The sequence below is a fragment of the Tachypleus tridentatus genome, chromosome 3 (genome assembly GCF_004210375.1).
Source record: "Tachypleus tridentatus isolate NWPU-2018 chromosome 3, ASM421037v1, whole genome shotgun sequence".
Lineage (NCBI taxonomy): Eukaryota > Metazoa > Arthropoda > Merostomata > Xiphosura > Limulidae > Tachypleus > Tachypleus tridentatus.
The window spans coordinates 98331141-98346121 of record NC_134827.1 but is presented as its reverse complement, the minus strand read 5'-3'; the positions used below and the strand labels follow the sequence as shown (position 1 = coordinate 98346121).

The 14981-nt window shown below is 38.0% G+C and overlaps 1 protein-coding gene across 12 annotated transcripts in view; it reads left to right on the top strand.

The window, feature by feature from the left end:
* The window catches only part of LOC143247571 (discoidin domain-containing receptor 2-like), a 384888-nt gene extending 380050 nt beyond the window's left edge, over positions 1-4838 (top strand). For all 12 annotated transcript variants that reach the window (XM_076495857.1, XM_076495853.1, XM_076495861.1 and 9 more), the window contains one exon: positions 1661-4838. In XM_076495857.1, coding sequence (XP_076351972.1) covers positions 1661-1960 — 300 coding nt within the window. In that variant the 3' untranslated portion in view covers positions 1961-4838. The remainder of the gene's footprint in view (positions 1-1660) is intronic.
* Positions 4839-14981: the final 10143 nt, after the last annotated feature.

Below are 14981 nucleotides of genomic sequence, written 5' to 3'. Positions count from 1 at the left end.
GATGACCTTGTTTACAACAACATAAAGTTACCTTTTGTGATGACCTTGTTTACAGCAACGTAAAGTTACCTTTTGTGATGACCTTGTTTACATCAACAAAAGTACCTTTTGTGATGACCTTGTTTACAACAACATAAAGTACCTTTTGTGATGACCTTGTTTACAACAACAAAAAAAAAGTACCTTTTATTGATGACCTTGTTTACAACAACATAAAGTACCTTTTGTGATGACCTTGTTTACAACAACATAAAGTACTTTTGTGATGACCTTGTTTACAACAACATAAAGTACCTTTGTGATGACCTTGTTTACAACAACATAAAGTACCTTTATGATGACCTTGTTTACAACAACAAAAGTACCTTTTGTGATGACCTTGTTTACAGCAACATAAAGTGCACCTTTGTGATGACCTTGTTTACAGCAACATAAAGTACATTTTGTGATGACCTTGTTTACAGCAACATAAAGTACCTTTTGTGATGACCTTGTTTACAGCAACAAAAAGTATCTTTTGTGATGACCTTGTTTACAGCAACATAAAGTACCTTTTGTGATGACCTTGTTTACAGCAACATAAAGTACCTTTTGTGATGACCTTGTTTACAGCAACGTAAAGTACCTTTTGTGATGACCTTGTTTACAGCAACAAAAAGTACCTTTTGTGATGACCTTGTTTACAGCAACATAAAGTACCTTTTGTGATGACCTTGTTTACAGCAACATAAAGTACCTTTTGTGATGACCTTGTTGAAATACGTTGAACATAGGGAAATAGGAGCGAAGTAAAAACTAATACGTTTAGTTTTGTACTCTAGTTTTTATCTTATTTAATACTTTTTAGTTTAGTTTTGTTAGTTTACTGTAAAACATACTAGTGTGTGTATACATATGTAATTCATCACATTATTTCCAGTAAACTGTCAGTCTTCATATTTAACATTAGGAAAATAAACAACGATGTATAACACTGTGTAACACAAATTGTGTTCTTGGATAGTATGTGTTATTACACTATGTAACACAAATTGTGTTCCTGGATAGTATGTGTTATTACACTATGTAACACAAATTGTGTTCCTGGATAGTATGTGTTATTACACTATGTAACACAGATTTTGTTCCTGGATAGTATGTGTTATTTATTAATTGCTTATGTTGTAAAGTAAAGAAAATGACCATTATTCCCTTCAAACTTTGCTTTGTGACCTCGATAATGAAATTTAGATATTAACATATTTTATATGTAAAAACAGGCAAATTTGCACATTTTCATTTACATAAGGTCTGAATAAAACAACATATGAATCAAGATTTACATGTATTTATACTAATGTTACACACAAATGTTTACAAGTGAGTAGTTTTTTCGAGATTTGGGACTGTAGTGTAAATCACTTTCACTTATCAACCTCCAAATATAGTCTCCCATCATGTTTTCGTAATACGCTCCCAGATCACAAAAGCAAAGTTTGAAGAGAAAAATAGGTCTTTTCCATTTACTTTAGGCATAAGCAGTTGGGAAATAACATTTTCTGTCCAGGAACAAGAAAAAGTAAAAATTTGTTACGTTATTGTCACATGTCTACTGGATCTATTTTGTTTGCTACTGACTGTTATTTCTACATAGAAAACGTGGTTTTTGTTTCAATTTCAGGGTAAGTTTACGACGAGGAGTGACGTGTGGGCCTTCGCCATCACTCTCTGGGAGATACTTACATTCGCCCGCCAGCAGCCCTACTCAGATTCCACTGATGAGCAGGTCATCGAGAATGTTGGGCACTTCTATCACAATGATGGTCTGCACGTGCTGCCTTCTCAACCGCCAAATTGCCCCAAGGAAATCTTTGATCTTATGCGGGAATGCTGGCAGAGGAACGACAACGATAGGCCTAACTTTAGGGAAATCCATCTGTTCTTACAAAGAAAGAACTTAGGGTATTCCCCTCAACTGTAAGCTGAGAGTTGAGAAAATGATTACTGGGAGATTTTTGTTATTGTTTTTTTTTTTTAAAGGGCGAGCCCTACTTCGTTCTGAGAGGGGATCTGGTTCTACTTTAAATTCTGCATTTATTTTATTCTAAATATCTGCGTCGAAACTACTAATTCCTTTAGCCTAAAAGCTTAGTTTAATAGTCAGTTGGGGAACAAGCTGTCTCAGCCAATCAACTCTGAGAAATATGAAATCCAACTTCAAGGGCTGAGGAATTCCCAGCTTTATATTCTTACCAATAACCTGGCTACTTGACAAGGTATGTCTTTCTTCGATGCCGAGAATGGTACTTCGTAATTTAGAAAATAAAACTCCACGTGATTGGCTGACTGGTGATGCAAAACCAGCTCAGAACATGTAACCGTAACGTGAACTCCTTCGATTTAGAGAGAGAGAAACAGACTCGACATTCTCACCTTGTGAAGGCATTTAGCCTAACCTTTCTGGAGAGAGACTATACTGTAAACGTGACTAGGGCGCCATCTGTGATCTCTCCATGACAACCATATCAGTTCCAATTCTGAAGTCTATTGATGTTTTCGTTTTGTAAATGACTGGAAAAATTACTTGTACAGACACTTTAAAAAAAGTATTGTGTTAATTGTTTAAACGTATGGATTATAAGATACTTGTATGTTGAAATGACAATTTGATTATTGGTACTTACTACGCAAATACGTCTCCTTTATCGTGTTCTGGCTGAGACACTCCACTGATGACGTATGCACATTTACGAAACTAAATGTTCAGTTTTTGGCCTTGAATATCTGTGAATTTGTAAAATATTGCTTTATAAGATTTGGAGCTGTTTCAAAATGTATAAATATATTAAAGGTGGTCTTAACATGATGAAAATAAGAACCTGTCGTTTACGCACTTAGCTATAATATTTATAAATCTCAATTTGTAACAATCTTCATATCTGATCAAGTGATCGTTAATGATGAATTACTTTCAATTTTATAAAAGTGTGTTTGTGTGTGTATTCGATTATTGATCCAGTGTGTTATGAGTGGAAAACTAAATGAATATATGAGGCATTTTGGGACTTGTTTTTTCATTGCTCGATTGACAGAAAAAACAAACAAACAAGTGTAATTACGAGAGTAATTATGGAACCGACAATTAAATAACAAAAGGCAAAGACAATTTTATGAATAAATTAGTTAGGGACAGACCTTTAGAGTGGCGTAATTTATGTTATCAGTTTCAATTTGTTTGTTTTTATCGCAAAAAGTGAATGTTTTACTGCGTTCACGTCAACGTTCTTCTGTGATAAGAGGTTAAAAAACAACTATTGTATACTTTGTAAATATTGTGATAGGAATGACGTCACGCAGGTAACGTGGGGGAAAAAAAACACGCTCAAGTTAGTGATTTTTGCAAATCTGAAGCGGAATTGTAGCAAAATTACCAGAAAGAAAGCAAAGTGATTGCATTGACCAAATAACATGAGGCAAGGAATCTAGAAACGTTAATTATATTAGAAGAAAAAAACAAACAACACCTTTTCAAGTTGGATTGGGGTTTTCTCGAAAGGATCGTGTTGTAACAATAATATTATTTAACATACTTTATTATTAAAATTATCTCAAATATTTTGGTTCGTTATATTATTTACTTCTGAAACTGAGTAAGTTGAGGGGAAAATATTTCTTTGACAGCCTTGCTTTACGGAAAGGTAAGAATATACTGCTATGTCACAGAAGTCTTTTTTTGTGAGATGAATATGGTTGACTGAAACAGATTTATCCGTTATCTATATAAAAGGGTGTGGTCGTAAGAAAACAAGAACCACTTATAAAATCATAGTATTGTCTTTTTTTTAATTTCTTTTTTAGTTTTAAAGACAAAACTAACCATGGTCTGCTTAGTTACAATTATTAGAAATTATTTCAAACAATATAGTTATATATTTTGATTTAGTTATTTATTTAAAGGCCTAGTTTGGTTTTGAATTTAATCGTATTTGTAACAATCTTTTTTTTAAGGGGGTGTGGGATATTTTTGAAATTTTCTGAACACTTTGCAGGTTCATTAAGAAATGTTTAGATAAAGAAAAAAAATTGTAATGAATTTTTGTGTTGTCACTTTTTCTAGCCTTTTATTACAACGCTAAAATCAGGGGTTCGATTCCCCTCGGTGGGCTGAGCAAATAGCCCTTTGTGGCTTTGCTATACGAAAAACACACACAAACTCTAGCCTTTTATCACGAATTTGCGGAAGTACATCTATTGAACTTTTAGGGACTGTTCTATTTACAATGGCTTTAGAGCATCGCTGTTAAGACGTAGGCGATCATAACGATTCCATTAGAATTTATTTACCAAAAGAAATTGTTCGTCACTTCTTCACAAAAAACAACCTCCCATACGATTACAAAGCACAGCGAGAAAACCAGAGTATGATCGCAGCAGTTTAAACTATAGACGTTTGATAAATATTTTGTGTGAACTGCGTTCAGCGGAAAACTAGGGGTAATTGAAATATGGATAAAGGTCATTCATTCGTTTTGATATGTTGGTGGTAATTAATGTTTAACATATTATAAGCCCGAATGCAAAATGTGCCGAACTTTCTTTACGAGTTCTGAACACCAGATGCCTTCTGACTAATTATAAGAGTTTTTTTTTTAAATCTGATATACGTGTTATCTAACTGAATTTAGGCAACTTAATCCAGAATCGGTATCATTCTGTATATTTTCTTTTGCTTGTATAAATTAAATTGGTCCACTTTATAGTGTTACAATCTGTTTCCTTTCTTCTGTTATAAATGTATGTATATTTTATGTAAAGGGAAATTCCACTGTCTTTATTAAACTGTGTTCTATCTCTCTCTCCGCCATTGTCCAGGAATTCTTCATTTTATATTCCAACACACACGCCAGTCCTGCTCGATACGTACATAGAGGGCGCTAATTTCAAACTAGTTTATTTCCGAAGTTAGACTGCCTGATAGATCTTTCAGACTTCGGATTATTGATTTGATAATTATACTCTCGGGATAATAATATTCAAAATTACTTCGCGTAAGTACGTTTTAAAACCATACTCTGATATTCAATAAAAAAAAATAGACGATTCATATGCAAACCAGTAGCGAATAAATTCATCTAACGTTGTCTAATTTCATATGTGGTTGTAATTCTTTATCCATACTGTTATACATATGCAATCATTTATTTACCGATGTCTTTCCATTTTACTTGCATTCTGTATTAATTTATGAAAGTGATGAATGTTTAAGAAGATACAGGCCGAGCGTGTTAAGGCGTGCGACTCATAATCTGAGGGTCCTGGGTTCGGATACCCGTCGCGCGAAACATGCTCGCCTTTTCAGCCGTGGGGGCGTTATAATGTTACGGTCAATCCCACTATTCGTTGGTAAAAGAGTAGCCCAAGAGTTGGCGGTGGGTGGTGATGACTAGCTGCCTTCCCTCTAGTCTTACACTGCTAAATTAGGGACGGCTAGCGCAGATAGCCCTTGAGTAGCTTTGTGCAAAATTCAAACACAAGCGATAAAAAAGATATTGAATCACGTGACATAAGTAATTGTAGTAACACGGGTGAGCTGAACTGGTCAACTAACTTTTTGTAGACATTTAAAATTGACCTCGAAGACATTTATGGCTTCTTTGGTCGTTTGTGTGAAAATAAATAAATAATTAATACTTATAATAATTTGTAGTAAGTATTTTTCATATTTCTAGAATTAAATATCTTAGGAAGCCTGTCAGTTAGTGCTGGTACCTTAGAGCTCCTGATTAGCCAGTGTCAGTAAGCTAGAGCTCCTAGTTATCTAGTGCCAGTAGACTAGAACTCCTGGTTATCTAGTGCCAGTAGACTAGAGCTCCCGGTTATCTAGTGCCAGTAGACTAGAGCTCCCGGTTATCTAGTGCCAGTAGACTAGAGCTCCCGGTTATCTAGTGCCAGTAGACTAGAGCTCCCGGTTATCTAGCGCCAGTAGACTAGAGCTCCCGGTTATCTAGTGCCAGTAGACTAGAGCTCCCGGTTATCTAGTGCCAGTATACTAGAGCTCCCGGTTATCTAGTGCCAGTAGACTAGAACTCCTGGTTATCTAGTGCCAGTAGACTAGAAATCCTGGTTATCTAGTGCCAGTATACTAGAGCTCCCGGTTATCTAGTGCCAGTATACTAGAGCTCCCGGTTATCTAGTGCCAGTAGACTAGAGCTCCCGGTTATCTAGTGCCAGTATACTAGAGCTCCGGTTATCTAGTGCCAGTAGACTAGAACTCCTGGTTATCTAGTGCCAGTAGACTAGAGCTCCCGGTTATCTAGTGCCAGTAGACTAGAACTACTAGTTATCTAGTGCCAGTAGACTAGAACTCCTGGTTATCTAGTGCCAGTAGACTAGAAATCCTGGTTATCTACTGCCAGTAGACTAGAGCTCCCTGTTATCTAGTGCCAGTAGACTAGAGCTCCCGGTTATCTAGTGCCAGTATACTAGAGCTCCCGGTTATCTAGTGCCAGTATACTAGAGCTCCCGGTTATCTAGTGCCAGTAGACTAGAGCTCCCGGTTATCTAGTGCCAGTATACTAGAGCTCCCGGTTATCTAGTGCCAGTAGACTAGAACTCCTGGTTATCTAGTGCCAGTAGACTAGAGCTCCCGGTTATCTAGTGCCAGTAGACTAGAACTACTAGTTATCTAGTGCCAGTAGACTAGAACTCCTGGTTATCTAGTGCCAGTAGACTAGAGCTTCTGGTTAGCTAGTGCCAGTAGACTAGAGCTCCTGGTTATCTAGTGCCAGTAGACTAGAGCTTCTGGTTAGCTAGTGCCAGTAGACTAGAGCTCCCGGTTATGTAGTGCCAGCAGACTAGAACTACTAGTTATCTAGTGCCAGTAGACTAGAACTCCTGGTTATCTAGTGCCAGTAGACTAGAACTCCTGGTTATCTAGTGCCAGTAGACTAGAGCTTCTGGTTATCTAGTGCCAGTAGACTAGAACTACTAGTTATCTAGTGCCAGTAGACTAGAACTCCTGGTTATCTAGTGCCAGTAGACTAGAGCTCCTGGTTATCTGGTGCCAGTAGACTAGAACTACTGGTTATCTAGTGCCAGTAGACTAGAACTCCTGGTTATCTGGTGCCAGTAGACTAGAGCTCCTGGTTATCTAGTGCCAGTAGACTAGAACTACTAGTTATCTAGTGCCAGTAGACTAGAACTCCTGGTTATCTAGTGCCAGTAGACTGGAGCTTCTGGTTATCTAGTGCCAGTAGACTAGAGCTCATGGTTATCTAGTGCCAGTAGACTAGAACTACTAGTTATCTAGTGCCAGTAGACTAGAACTCCTGGTTATCTAGTACCAGTAGACTAGAGCTTCTGGTTATCTAGTGCCAGTAGACTGTAGCTTCTGGTTATGTAGTGCCAGTAGACTAGAGCTCCCGGTTATCTAGTGCCAGTAGACTAGAGCTTCTGGTTATCTAGTGCCAGTAGACTAGAGCTTCTGGTTATCTAGTGCCAGTAGACTAGGGCTTCTGGTTATCTATTGCCAGTATACTAGAGCTCTCGGTTATCTAGTGCCAGTAGACTAGAACTACTAGTTATCTAGTGCCAGTAGACTAGAACTACTAGTTATCTAGTGCCAGTAGACTAGAACTCCTGGTTATGTAGTGCGAGTAGACTAGAACTCCTGGTTATCTAGTGCCAGTAGACTATAGCTTCTGGTTATCTAGTGCCAGTAGACTAGAGCTCCCGGTTATCTAGTGCCAGTAGACTAGAGCTCCCGGTTATCTAGTGCCAGTATACTAGAGCTCCCGGTTATCTAGTGCCAGTAGACTAGAACTCCTGGTTATCTAGTGCCAGTAGACTAGAAATCCTGGTTATCTACTGCCAGTAGACTAGAGCTCCCGGTTATCTAGTGCCAGTAGACTAGAGCTCCCGGTTATCTAGTGCCAGTATACTAGAGCTCCCGGTTATCTAGTGCCAGTATACTAGAGCTCCCGGTTATCTAGTGCCAGTAGACTAGAGCTCCCGGTTATCTAGTGCCAGTATACTAGAGCTCCCGGTTATCTAGTGCCAGTAGACTAGAACTCCTGGTTATCTAGTGCCAGTAGACTAGAGCTCCCGGTTATCTAGTGCCAGTAGACTAGAACTACTAGTTATCTAGTGCCAGTAGACTAGAACTCCTGGTTATCTAGTGCCAGTAGACTAGAGCTTCTGGTTAGCTAGTGCCAGTAGACTGTAGCTTCTGGTTATGTAGTGCCAGTAGACTAGAGCTCCCGGTTATCTAGTGCCAGTAGACTAGAGCTTCTGGTTATCTAGTGCCAGTAGACTAGAGCTTCTGGTTATCTAGTGCCAGTAGACTAGGGCTTCTGGTTATCTATTGCCAGTATACTAGAGCTCTCGGTTATCTAGTGCCAGTAGACTAGAACTACTAGTTATCTAGTGCCAGTAGACTAGAACTACTAGTTATCTAGTGCCAGTAGACTAGAACTCCTGGTTATCTAGTGCCAGTAGACTAGAGCTTCTGGTTATCTAGTGCCAGTAGACTATAGCTTCTGGTTATGTAGTGCCAGTAGACTAGAACTCCTGGTTATCTAGTGCCAGTAGACTAGAGCTTCTGGTTATCTAGTGCCAGTAGACTAGAGCTTCTGGTTATCTAGTGCCAGTAGACTAGAACTCCTGGTTATGTAGTGCGAGTAGACTAGAACTCCTGGTTATCTAGTGCCAGTAGACTATAGCTTCTGGTTATCTAGTGCCAGTAGACTAGAACTCCTGGTTATCTAGTGCCAGTAGACTAGAGCTCCCGGTTATCTAGTGCCAGTAGACTAGAACTCCTGGTTATCTAGTGCCAGTAGACTAGAACTCCTGGTTATCTAGTGCCAGTAGACTAGAACTACTAGTTATCTAGTGCCAGTAGACTAGAGCTCCCGGTTATCTAGTGCCAGTAGACTAGAACTCCTGGTTATCTAGTGCCAGTAGACTAGAACTCCTGGTTATCTAGTGCCAGTAGACTAGAACTACTGGTTATCTAGTGCCAGTAGACTAGAACTCCTGGTTATCTAGTGCCAGTAGACTAGAACTACTAGTTATCTAGTGCCAGTAGACTAGAACTCCTGGTTATCTAGTGCCAGTAGACTAGAGCTTCTGGTTATCTAGTGCCAGTAGACTAGAACTCCTGGTTATCTAGTGCCAGTAGACTAGAGCTCCCGGTTATCTAGTGCCAGTAGACTAGAACTCCTGGTTATCTAGTGCCAGTAGACTAGAACTCCTGGTTATCTAGTGCCAGTAGACTAGAACTACTAGTTATCTAGTGCCAGTAGACTATAGCTTCTGGTTATCTAGTGCCAGTAGACTAGAACTCCTGGTTATCTAGTGCCAGTAGACTAGAGCTCCCGGTTATCTAGTGCCAGTAGACTAGAACTCCTGGTTATCTAGTGCCAGTAGACTAGAACTCCTGGTTATCTAGTGCCAGTAGACTAGAACTACTAGTTATCTAGTGCCAGTAGACTAGAACTCCTGGTTATCTAGTGCCAGTAGACTAGAGCTTCTGGTTATCTAGTGCCAGTAGGCTAGAGCTTCTGGTTATCTAGTGCCAGTAGACTAGAGCTCCCGGTTATTTAGTGTCAGTAGACTAGAACTACTAGTTATCTAGTATTATTATGCTAAAACTCCTCGTGGTTATTAAAGGGTGGTAAGTAAAAGCTCCTGGCCAGCTAGTGACGATACGTTAGAACTAGTAGTCAATTATAACCCCTGACCAGTAGGTTAGAACTACTGGCAATATACAGTTATGTTTGAAGGCACTTTAAAACTCCTGGCCACCGGGTAAGACTTAGTACTGAACCAGTTAGTGGCAATAGATAAACGTACTCATCAGTTAGTAGATCAATGTTTTCACAATATTCCACATATACATTCACGCATATTTGAGTAACATATCATCCTGATAGGTTACGTATTTAAAGTGATCCTGACAAAAGTACCTTTAATTACCAAATGTTTTAAACAACTTCATTAATTTGATTAACGCCTTTTAGTGTCATTTCTGCTTATTTAAAGTAATTTCTGCAAATCGTTGTAATGAACTTATATCAATCGTTGTCGTGGTTTGTAGACCATACAACTGTCTAAAGCTAATTATTAATTATTCAACTTTTTTTCACTAGGTAATATTTAGTAATTAGTCCGATAGCCATGACAGCGACAATTTTCTGGTATGACACATGTCGTAATAATCGAGTAACATTTTCTGCATTAGCACTATTTTTTGTGCGCGGATGTATTTTATTATGTGATGTTGGACTGTATAAAAGTGGAAGAATCTGTGAATCAGTAAGTGATTGTTTGTCTTTGCTGAACAACTATGGAAACAATGGACATACCAAAAGAGTATAAAGGTAAAATTAGCTGGAAACGAAACATTTCTAAAGCGAGTTTCATTTATGGGAAATGAGACATCAGGTACATTAAGAACAATAAGGTTTTTCCAATATCTAAATGTAAAAAATTCTACAAGTTAAATCATCTCTTAAGAAAACAAAATCTCTGCCTTGTCGGAAATTCAATGTACAAATTTGGATTGGTGTTGTAACCTGTAGAATTTAAATTTTGGACGACGCAGTTCATGTCAAATTGCTACTCTTGAATATCAATAATAGCCCGTGTCGCTGCCTCACACTTTGGATGAACCGTCTGTTTGGTGGAGAATGTTCCCATTTGTAAATGGCAGATAGATGGGTTAAGAATGCCCCCACATGTAAATAACAGCTAAACGGTGGGGGATGTCTCCAGGTCTAAAGACAGCTACACGGTGGGGATGTCTCCAGGTCTAAATGACAGCTACACGGTGGGGCATGTCTCCACATCTAAATGACAGTTACACGGTGGGGGATGTCTCCACTTCTAAATGACAGCTACACGGTGGGGGATGTCTCCACTTCTAAATGACAGCTACACAGTGGGGCATGTCTCCACATCTAAATGACAGTTACACGGTGGGGGATGTCTCCACATCTAAATGACAGTTACACGGTGGGGGATGTCTCCACTTCTAAATGACAGCTACACAGTGGGGCATGTCTCCACATCTAAATGACAACTACACAGTGGGGAATATCCCCACATGTAAATAACGGCTACATGGTGGAACATGTCTTCACTTGGAAGGGAATGTCTTCTCTTTTGAGTGACAACTACACGATGAGGAGTGTCTCTACTTGTAAATGAAGTGACAGCTACATGGTTTATCTGTTTCATATTGACAATAACCAAATGGGTAAATTAACGACTTAGACTAAACGATTCGTCAGATCTAATTGACTCGTATTTCAGAACACAAAAACTACAGAAAAAGCCTACAAATTAACTATTTTCTGAAAAGTTACAAAAGACACAATATAAAAATGAAACGTTTTTTAATTTTCACCGAAGCTGTTAATAACGTTTTATTAAATGAGGCTTACATATTTATTCTGAATAGCACTGATTTATGAAGTGATTCTTGCTCTGATGAAGGAATGCACATTTTCATTCTCAGTTATATTTTTATAGTAAAACAGTCACACGTTTTTAACGCCAACTGTATCTACAAATTGGATAAACCAATGTTGTTCAGGAAAAATAATAAAACAAAATTGAGAAAATAGGTTTCATTTCTTCTTTTTCTAAAGCTATATCATTCGATAACAGGACGATAATTTACCTTATTTTCAACTTCAGAGGACCTTTGGCTTCTAAAATTCGATAGAATGATTTGCTGACGAATGTCGAGAAAATTATAATTCTAGTTCAGAATGGAACCTTTATCTTGCAAATGTAAAAAAAAAAAAAAAAAAGGCTTAGGTTTTTAAAACACTTAGCACGTTCTCGTTATATTAGCGAATATGATGGATTATCAGTTTCTATTGAACAGGATCGGAGACGTGGCGGAAAAAAACCCAACAAGCATATTGACAAGAGCTAGTAACGCAACAAACGGAAAAAGAAAACAACTTCAGCAAGTCTTCAACGAGAACATTACGAACATAAATGGCGAAATTATACATGATGAAAATGACATTAATAACACCGATAATCATGTTTTGGCATTAATGGAAAATGGGGATAATGACAGGGGAAAAATACGTGATGAAAAAATGCAAAATAACATATGATATCGAGAGGTGTCTTCGGAAGAGATGTATCTTTACTGAGTGTGTGTTTTCTTATAGCAAAGCTACATCGGGCTGTCTGATAAGTCCACCGAGGGGAATCGAACCTCTGATATTAGCATTGTAAATCCATAGAATTACCGCTGAACCAGCGGGGGAATTCTTTGACGAAAAGTTACTAAGTCAGAAATCAGGGGAAAGTGAATTATTTAATTATACTAATGAATCAAGCCGTATTATTACTCTCAGCATTTTAGTAATAAAGAAAATATGTTGTACTTTCTTAGCCAATGATGCAGAATTAGTTATTGTTTAACATAGGAAAATAAAAATTCAAAGATAGCAGAGAATTCAAAGAAATCAAATGCTTGTTTGTTTTTTAATTTCGCACAAAGCTACTCGAGGGCTATCTGCGCTAGCCGTCCCAAATTCTGCAGTGTGGGACTAGAGGGAAGGCAGCTAGTCATCACCACCCACCGCCAACTCTTGGGCTACTCTTTTACCAACGAATAGTGGGATTGACCGTCACATTATAACGCTCCCACGGCTGAAAGGGCAAGCATTTTTGGTGCGACGAGGATTCGAACTTCCGACCCTCAGATTACGAGTCGAACGCTTTAACCCACCTAACCATGCCGGACCATATACGAATCTAAACTAATATATTGTTTGCTTTCTTGAGATTAAATTGTACCTAGAGTTACCGCAATCAACACTCTAAATTATATCTCCCCTTAAAAAACATTTATTTCAGGTCATGGTTTTATCTCTTAGCTTAGAAAATATACCACTGCAGTGTTTTGGGATTTAGTTTTTAGCTTGAAAACTGATTTACTTCCGATAAGTTTTCAGTTTGTTGATACATAGTCTTGAAAAAATCTTATTCTGTAAAATAGTCAAAAATGTTTTTTTTTGTTTTTAATTTCTCACAAAGCCACACGAGGGCTATCTGTGCTAGCCGTCCCTAATTTAGCAGTGTAAGACTAGAGGGAAGGCAGCTAGTCATCACCACCCACCGCCAACTCTTCGGCTACTCTTTTACCAACGAATAGTGGGATTGACCGTAACATTATAACGCCCCCACGGCTGAAAGGGCGAGCATGTTTGGTGCGACTGGGATTCGAACCCGCGACCCTGAGATTACGAGTCGCACGCCTTAACACGCTTGGCCATGCCGGGCCTTTTTTATTTTCATATAGTTGGTTACACCTGATGAGAAAGGCCCACATGTGATAACCGAGTGGTGTGTGGCCGCAATTGCGATTCGTGACGCCACGAGCGACATTTTAGCGCTAATGCAGTTGATTCATATGAGTTTCTAATCTTTCGACATTGGAATATCTTCCTGGCTACCATGTTAAAGTTTGTGTCCAAGGTAAAATATTCGTTTAGCTAGATTTTTAGTTCTGTGTAAAGAGAGTTTTGTAACAGACAATAAATTATTCCATGTGACAGCGCCCTCTACAAATTACGTTTCAGACAACTTAGCTGTTTCAAGGCGCGCATTGGCTACAAGTAATACCTTTCTAGATAGCTACAAAAATGATTCGATTTTTGTACTTGCGTTGTCCTACAACGAACAGAGCTAAGAAGTGATTATTTTACAAAATAGAAACTTTATTTTTTTGTATTATTGTTTTCAATACTGTATACATTTCTGTATAAGTCGACAACATTTAATAAAACATTAAAAAAAAACAGAAAAAAAACTCTGTGCGCGCGTTTTCTTATAGCAAAGCCACGTGGGGCTATCTACTGCGTCCACCTAGGAGAATCGAACCCCTGATTTTAGCGTTGTAACTCCGTAGACTTACCTCTCTACCAACAAGAGACTAACTTACTCTATCTATAGAGAAGATTTCAATCTTACAGAGCTAGAATCATGTAGGGATTAAATCCCAAATTCTTCAGTTTTTAAAAAATAGAATTTCCAATGTAGTTTTTAAGTACTTCCTCTTACAACTTATTAGAAAACCACAAAACAAATTACTCCTCTAGTTTATTACGGAAGTTCCAGAAATTAGACTGATGGACATAATCAAACGTGAAGAGCTCACTTATCACCAAATTCCTGATTCTAATTTTTCACCTTTTTGTTGCACAGGTTTTTATTATTGAATGTAACAGAATTGTTATAAAATTCGAGTTTATAAAAGGATATTTTTTTGGAAAACAAAAGGCTTGAAATTTCAAAGGATGTAAAGTGTTGACAAAACGTTAACTAAACGGGGACATTCAGTCCAAACTGTTTCTCTTATTTGTTTTATTGAATATAAATGTAACGATTCTTTGTTTAAAATGCACATGGTTAAATTTACACTTTATATTTAAAGGGTGATGTTCACTGTTCTTTGAGTAACACAGTTTTCTGTACCTAGCTTACTCTGAGGTTGTTAAACAAATAACCATTTTTTACAACAATGCAGTGTTTTTTATCATTACAACCTGTAAAAGTTTTGAACTGTATAATTACTTCTATTCTGACAATTAACTCTCTGTCCATACTCATTTAGAATTGCTCTTTCGTTTTGTTATTTGTCTCAAGTTAAGCACAAAAACACACAAGATGCTATCTGTGCTAATCACGGGTATTAAAACCTGGTCTTTAGCGTTATAAGCTTTTAGAGTTACTGATGAGACAGTAAGGGGAGTTTTTTTTTAATTTCGCACAAAGCTACTCGAGGGTTATCTGCGCTAGCCGTCTCTAATTTTGTAGTGTAAGACTAGAGGGAAGGCAGCTAGTCATTACTACCCACCGCCGACTCTTGGGCTACTCTTTTACCAACGAATAGTGGAATTGACCGTCACGTTATAACGTCCCCACGGCTGAACAGACGAACATGTTTGGTGCGACCGGGATTCGAACCCAAG